General features: G+C 37.3%; 1 protein-coding gene across 1 annotated transcript in view; it reads right to left on the bottom strand.

The window, feature by feature from the left end:
- Positions 1-6870, bottom strand: part of RAPH1 (Ras association (RalGDS/AF-6) and pleckstrin homology domains 1) — a 45395-nt gene extending 38525 nt beyond the window's left edge. Inside the window, exons 1-3 of the mRNA XM_009996335.1 lie at positions 6751-6870; positions 3273-3378; positions 1880-2397 (exon numbers count right to left, since the gene is read on the bottom strand). Coding sequence (XP_009994637.1) covers positions 1880-2397; positions 3273-3378; positions 6751-6870 — 744 coding nt within the window. The remainder of the gene's footprint in view (positions 1-1879; positions 2398-3272; positions 3379-6750) is intronic.
- Between the last annotated feature and the right edge of the window lie 1104 nt (positions 6871-7974).

Raw genomic sequence — 7974 nt, forward strand, 5'->3', positions numbered from 1 at the left:
TGGCTTTCTTATTACTAACACTTTCTGGTTACCTTCTTCAAAGAAACCTTTCTTACCTACTTATCTCAGCAGAGAAACAATAGCCACATTCTTACAAGAAGGAATCAATGGGTTTACAACGGTAACCCTCGAATGTCTTTGTGAGGAAATCTTTCAGGGGTAATTTTGAGCCTTGCAGTCAGTAGCTAATAGCTCAGAAAGCAACTGAGATAGAAACTGCAATACTTGCAGCAATACAGACTAGGTCCTATGAAGACAAAGCAACTTCTTGACCTATCTCTTGATTTACCAACATCAAGTTACTTAAGTGCAGCAGGTGTTCTGTTGGTTTCTCATACCATGTGAAAAATTGAAAAATTGAAAAAATCTGAGACAAGAAGGGCAGTCATCAAGCCTATCATTCCTGGAGTAATACAAGCTAATATCTAGAGGGACACCTGGAAAACCAATTGCCACAAACATCCTGCATTTTTAAAAATTAAGAAACGCAAAATTCCAAGTTTTTCTTGTGCTATGCAAGTTACAGAAGAAATTAAATCAAGTAAATAATCTTTTTAGCCTGAGTAGAAAGAAAAATGCAATACTGTCTAACTTTCTACATAAAAAAGATATATCAGCACAAGTAACAGTCAGAGATCAAAAAAGCCCAAAAATAACACTCATCATATCACAGAAAGAAGATTATGCACAAACAAACAACAGTAAAATCAATGGTTGTCATAGGCTGACTCCAACACTTAGGCCTACAGCAATAATGCAAAGGTTTGCATTTTGACTTTCCAAAGAGAAAAAGACACCTCTATTTTGCTTCACTCAATACAAATCTCCAATAAAAATACATTTAACACCAATTTCTTATGCAGAAAGAATATTTACCTGAACCGTCACTCATTCATTTCTCACAATTTCAAATAAAGATTTAAATTTAAATGTGACCTTGATGAGTTGATCATTACACTGACAAGCCTGCATCATTCACTCTTTACATCAGATGAACTTTGCTGCACATGGGTAGAGGCATGCTTTCAGCACAGTTCATTCAAATTAGTGTTAATTATTGATTAGAATACACTCAGCTTGTTCCAGTTTTGTCCCATATTAGAGAATATGCATATTAGTACAACTGACTTTTGAACAGGCCAGATTTCTGTTTCAGATATTTCTACAAGACAGCTTCTAGTTCACTGGAATGTTTTCCCAGTTTCCTCAAAGAAGTTACCAGAACTTCCAAGGTTCCCCAAAACTGGCTGTGAATTCACTGAAAAGTTTCCCCTCTGTTTAAGCAACACTGAGGCACCAAAATCCCATGAACATCTGCTAGTGCTGTATCCCAGTCCAGTATCTGTGTTCTATATTCTTGCAAAGAACTCTCTCTGGTCTTATATTAAAAACAAGAATATTAAGTAGCACCAAATGAATTACATAGTATCGTTCTAGACAGGCACTCATAAACTGCTCCATGCATTTGAGGTATTATGTGCACTGTAACAGGAATCTAGCCTTCTCATTTGTACTTTGATTTTTTCTACAGCTGTGCACCCATCAGATTTAAATTAAAAGCAATGTACGAGATTCACTTAGAATAAATACATTAACGATAAAACATTAAAATCCATGACTGGCTAAGGAGGAGGAAGAGATGGGGAGAGCCCTTAAAAAAAGCATGTACATGTTCTTAAAAAATGTATCATGCAGACAGAAACAAAAACAGAGAACAAAGTATCCACAGTATGTGCAGTCCATGCAAAAGCAATCTCAATCAACCCCACTGAAGGTGTTTAGCTAGGAGTGTCAGCAGGTGTGTGTATGTGTGTGTGGGAAGAGTTTGAAGATCAAAAACCCCAAACCAAACCAAAATCTTGAATCAATGACACACTACCTCAGTGATCGGTTGCCCTTGCGATGTTAAGTCCAGTTCCTGAGGTCTTGTCACCTTATCAATATCCAAGGAGTCCATGCTGGAGGCTGCAGAAGTTACACTTGAACGAGAGGAGTTACTGATCGAGCGCACCTCAGCATCACTCACTGTGCCAGCAGATGCTGTCCTCCTGTGCTGAGCAGCAACTACTGGTTTGGTGTCTTCTGCAACAGACTGCTGGGCTGCTTCATCCATGCTCAAAGAGGCCTTTTCTAACTGTGCAGTGATGTCATCCAAAGACACATTGGCATGTGATGGTTTAGTCACCTTAACAGATGAGGAGGATAATCCTTTCATGCTGCTGTGCTTAGTAGAAGGTCGGCTAGCAGGTGGTTTCTGAGCCTTGGATTCTGTGGCAAGGTGTTTTACTGTAGCATTGTTTGCTGAATGAGATCCAATGCTGCTGAGCTCCTGCTCTATGGAACAGAGATCGGCCATGAGGGCATCTAGATCCACAGTCTCCCCCTGATTCAGGGCTTCTGCAACAAACAAGAGTTTTCAGTATATGTAGAGTTAATTCACTTGCCTGTGCAACTCACTTTGTGTTATCAAATTTAGCAGCTAGCATAAGGGAACAGTACTTTCTTTTCTCAACTGTATAACAAAATCTCCGCTTACTGCGAAACAGAAATTTACTTGCACTACTATTCCTTACCTGTCTAAGAACAATAAAAAAAACCAACAAAAAATAAATGTTGTCAAATACATCGGCAGACAGGAGAAATCTATGAATGTTCAGATTATGTTTGAAAAGTTTAAACTGCTGTCCTATGAACAGAATCTAGAAACATATTTTTATAATATCATACCTCAACTTTAAAAAAAAATGTAGGTGTTTCACTAAGCATTTTCTGCTAAGGCAATTCAAGGAATCTGACACTGCTGTAAAAAAACCCAAAACCTCACAAAATACTATACAGATACTCAAGCCTTTAAATTAAGGCTTCCTGTATTACAACCATAGGAAATTGTTCTAAATAAAGACAAGGAAAAACACTATTTTTGATTAATGTGAAAACATTCTCTAGCTATATTCCTGCATTCTGCCCCATGAAGCAAGATGCTCTCTTTTTTCATGTTTAAGAATTATCCATCGATTCATTCTTTCATGAGACGGCATGCATTTCTGTATGAATGCTAGGCTACAATTCTCAGATACTAGGTGCTATAAAAGATAACTGTTTGAGAATACTAAAAATCCTGTACCAGCAGAAAGCAATACCTTCAGCAAACACATTCACACTTCAGCTAGGAGTGTATTTAAATACTCTTATATTTTACAACATTCTCATAGATGCAACAGGGTGTTATTTTTCCTAAATTAATATTTGAGGGGGTAAACAATTCAACAAACCATTCAAATTATACATGGAAAAGCGATATGAGAAGTTGGCAAGATTGGTTTCCTGATGGAGAGGTGATCTCTTCACTGGTGCCACAGGCTTGTCTGTGTCCAAACTCTGAAAAAGACCAAAAAATGGGCAGAATAAAGTTTGACAAGGAACTGGACAACCAGATCTTCTAGATGAATGAAAACTAATGTTCTCCAAGATATTTTTTTTTAAATGGCGTATTTTAAAAATACCTATTTTCAGATGTTAGACAGAAAACATCACTATACCACAGAGGTTTAGCTTTAAATATTCATTGCAGAAAGTATGTTAAACACATACTGTTTTTTTTAGAATCAAAAAGATGGTACACATTCCAAATGCATTTTTAAGTGATGCTACACACCAGCTCATTTTAAAACACAGGCAGCTAGCTTTCCTGTACCAACTTTTCTGCAGCAAATTGCACAAGTATCAAAACACGTTTGAACTGTGGCACCCTTTATAAGACATGCATTATTACCTTAAGAGAATAATCATGGCATAAGCACACAAAAGCATTCAATGAAGATTTCTGTTTTCCTAAAAGGTATTTTAAATTGGCTAAATCCATACATTTTTCTTAACAAGGCTTTCCTGTGAAAGATGTTAAATTGTGAGAGCAATCCCTACTCAATTTACATAGGATTAATTTCTTAATAAAAACTAATAGAAAATAAACAAGATATCTTTCTACCCATTAAATCAAATTGTTATGTCATGAAGGCTAATACAGGCATAATATTATAATACATAAATACCAGCATTTTTGCAAGTGGCAACAGCTGGTAACCCAAGAGGTGCATGACAGGGTCCAGAGCTGCTGCCCCAAGACTGACAAGTGTTACATGGGGAATTTAGCTCTTGCTGCTGTTGAGGCTTGACAGCCTTGCAAAGAATTCAGATTTAAGCAAAGCTTGTACTGATGAAGTTTTCCTAAAGATGTGCTTGTCTGAAAGAAAAGCATCTTCTAGCTGCAAGAGAATAAAATTTCTCACCTAGGCTTTTTATTTCTATATTCTACATCTTTACTCAATCTTTCATTAAAAATCAAATTCACTACTTTCCTTCTAATATTTCTTTTTGCTTAACTCCCTTGTCTCCTCACTTTGGCTTGAACTTCAGAAAGAAAAACAGACTTCCTCATAAAGAGGTTTTGTTATCATCACTTAATGAGAAGCCAGTGATACAGCCTTGTCTTCCATCAGGTGGAAGAAAACCCTCACCTCTAGTCTAGTACCTCTGATGGAACTTACATATTGTCCCACACAGAATAGCTGAAAAAATAAAAGAAATATAATTAAATCTATTTATAACCCTAGAAGGTAGCAGTGAAAGTGGAGAAGAGGCAAGTTAGAACTCATTCCTTCAGATTGAGCCCACAGACTGTCACAGAAGATTTCTTGTAAAGCAAATATTTTCTGGTTAAAAGCCTCTAAAATGTGTTTTATTGAATTTAGTAATAATTAATTTCAGATCCTTGGAAACACGTGATATGTTCTCTCTATTATCAGAGCACATTCTCTGTAACACATTCTGATGCTAAACCAGTAGTTCAAAGAACTGAACAGCAACAGCAGCAAAAGTTCAGTTTTGAATGATCATGAGAAGCAATGTAAGATTTCCTTCATTTAACCTGCACCATGGAGCAGGATAAATGTTAATGCACTCTGCATCAGTGCCCAACACTGCTCACATGTGCTATAATTTTTGTGACTACATTTTATAAATATTTTATCAGAATAACAGTTAAAGACGAAAAAGTGGATTCAAATGATCTCATGGGCATCTTAAGAATTTAAAATCTTTTAAAAAGCACTTTCATCTGCAAAGGAATCTGGTTCTTAGTCTCAATGCCCCCAAAGAAAATACTTAGGAAATATAAAAAGGAAGGTAAAGTTCAGGGAACCTGCAGACAAAAAAATCTTTCCTCCTCCTACTCTTAGTGTACAGCTGATAAACAGCAACAAAAGCTAAGACTACAAGAGACTGCACTTTGGAGCTCTTTATTGGGACAGCTGCATAAAGACACCATCGCTTTCCAAACAAATGAACTGAGACACAACTGCATTAACTTGTTTATTATACAAAATCATTTGAGGTCATTCTAAGTTTTTGGGCAAACATAACTTCTCAGTAGTTGCAAAAACAGAAGGGCAACTGTCATGCTATGTTGCAGATCGTGTTGTACACCAACATGAAAGTGAGAAACAGATATGGGTCCTCTGCTTAACTATCTGTTTCAGTAGGTTTTAAGAATTTTTCATGGATCAGCACACAAATTGAGACATCACTGTAAAGTCTGTATGTCAATAGTGTAGCTGTAAGCTCCAGAAAAAAGTATGGTTATATTTCCAAGCTGTTCATACCTGAAAAAAATGGGGCAGAGAACAAAAGGTCTACGACAACTGCCAACTGTGCTCCTCTAAATGGCACCCACTTACCATTAAAAGTCCTTCACAGAAAGTTTAAAACACAACAATTAGGATATACAGATTTCATTCACACTGTCTCCCATTCATGCCAAAGGCAGCATTCTTTACTGCTCTGCATGCACACATTCAGAAAATTAAAAAAATAAATAAATAATCCCCTGTAGTGCTATCTACACTTAGATCTTGCAGGCAAAGATTTAACCTGAAGATAACAGATGTGCCTGAATTTGAAATGCTGTCACATAGTTTTCCTCTCAGTCTTTCAGTAGGATGAAGATGAGAAAAGCTGTCTCTTCTCTAGCTTACTGAAACTTGTGGTATCACACCTGCTTATGTCTATGTGACAAAATGGGAGAAGACAAAATACATTATTCATGAGGGTCAGTTGACACAGCTGAAAAAAACACAGCAGGCAGTCACAGAGAAATGGCCTATCATTCCATTAGTCTGGCATGCCACACAAAATGCAAGATCTGCTTATGAAGGAAAGTAAAAGCACTAGAAAAAAGGAAATGCTAAAAAATTATGTTCGATCAGCTGCCTCTCTGATGCAGAAGAGTATTCTGGAATAAGTGAGTCCTCTAGGGTGCATCAGGGCACTTTACCTTGCCATCAGTGGCAACATTCACAATTTCTTGTTTTTTATTGCTGTTCAAGTGCAGCAAATAAATGCTGTCATAGCTGGACAATGTCCAGCCATACATTTTATGGTATAGCCTACCTCTAACCAGCTAAAGTCAGTGCTTCACTATATACACAAGGACAAAATAACAATTTCATAGCTGTCAGAAGGAATCATACCCTTTGGGAAAGGTCAAACCATCAGGTTATGGAAAGTGAATTTAATGACTTTGAGATGGGAAAAATAAACCAGACTAGAAACCTTTAAAGAGAATGGAACTGGTCACACGCTATTCACAACCTACCTTGCTGCAAGCGGCAGTGCCAAGCAGCTAGCATCCAACCAAAAAGAAACATGTAATACTTATAAAGAATTATTTTGTGAGATGATTGAAACCTCCCTAACCTGTGTGAGTTTGTCCAATTCCCCCAGCCAGGCCCCAAACATCTTGTCCAGATCCTGATCTTCCTTATCACTATCTTCTTCTGCACCATGGTCAAGTTCTTCATCTGATAATTGCTCCATCTGAAAAGAAAGAAAGCTTGATACTCAAATTTTATCAGTCTAAGAAAACTTGTGTCAGCCACTAAGTTTCTGAAGGAGTGTTCTTAAGTCAAAGCACCTGTCTGTCTGTAAGCTTTATCAAAATAGCATACATTCACATTTTATAATACTGTTCAAAAGTAAAGAGCTAATGTGAAAGCTGCAATGGGTAATTAAAAAGCCATTCTTGCAGCTCACTTTTGTCAGAACCATGCAGAGGATGAAGAACAGAGTCCACAATACTTAATGTATCATCAGAATTTATTTCATGCTACCCTTGCACGTGCATTCATTGGCAGCTATTGTTGGCAAAGTCTATTGACTTTACATTACAAAAATTCAACTCCTGTTCAAGGAATTCAGCTGACCACAGTTAAGCACCACCACTGAACCCACAGGAAGTGCAGTCTCACTGCACTGCAAATAACTGACTACACATCTGTAAACAGAAAATGCTTAAAACAGGCCACAGAGAATGCCAGCAATACATTCCATGAGATGTTTAAATCTTGGACACTGTCCAGATCACTTCAGTGAAACTGCACAATTTTTACCCAACAAATAAACTCTTCCCTGGAAGCAAATAGTCACTACTACAGCTAACAGACCCTCCTTCATTCAACCAATCTGAATGACCAAGATAACCACAATGTTCTCCAAAGGTTTTTGGGAGTGATAACAGATAAAATTAATCACTTGTTAAATAAGCCTCTAGTCTCTTCCCCAAACATGTCCTCCAAGCCCTTTACATGGACCAAAGACATACATGTCTTCTGGTGTACATCCACACTGTTAAACCCAGGATCAGGTTCGGAATGAAAATTTAAATCCTTAGAGGGAACACAACACAACCAACAATTTGGGAGTCATCAGGCACTACAGAACAGTAAATCCTACAGATGTGCTATAGAATGTCCTGAGAGTAATGAAAATAGGTTACCACCAAGGGCTAAACAAAAAATTCACAGTGTGCTGCACAGCTTCATTCGGTCAAGTTTCACAGTAATTTTCAACACAGCTTTCAGAAAGCACCAGCTTATACACTGTATATTTAAAAGCAAACTTTCTAAATGCTAGTCTTCAGCA

Source organism: Chaetura pelagica, unplaced genomic scaffold (assembly GCF_000747805.2).
Source record: "Chaetura pelagica isolate M959 unplaced genomic scaffold, ChaPel_1.0 scaffold3, whole genome shotgun sequence".
Taxonomy (NCBI): Eukaryota; Metazoa; Chordata; class Aves; order Apodiformes; family Apodidae; genus Chaetura; species Chaetura pelagica.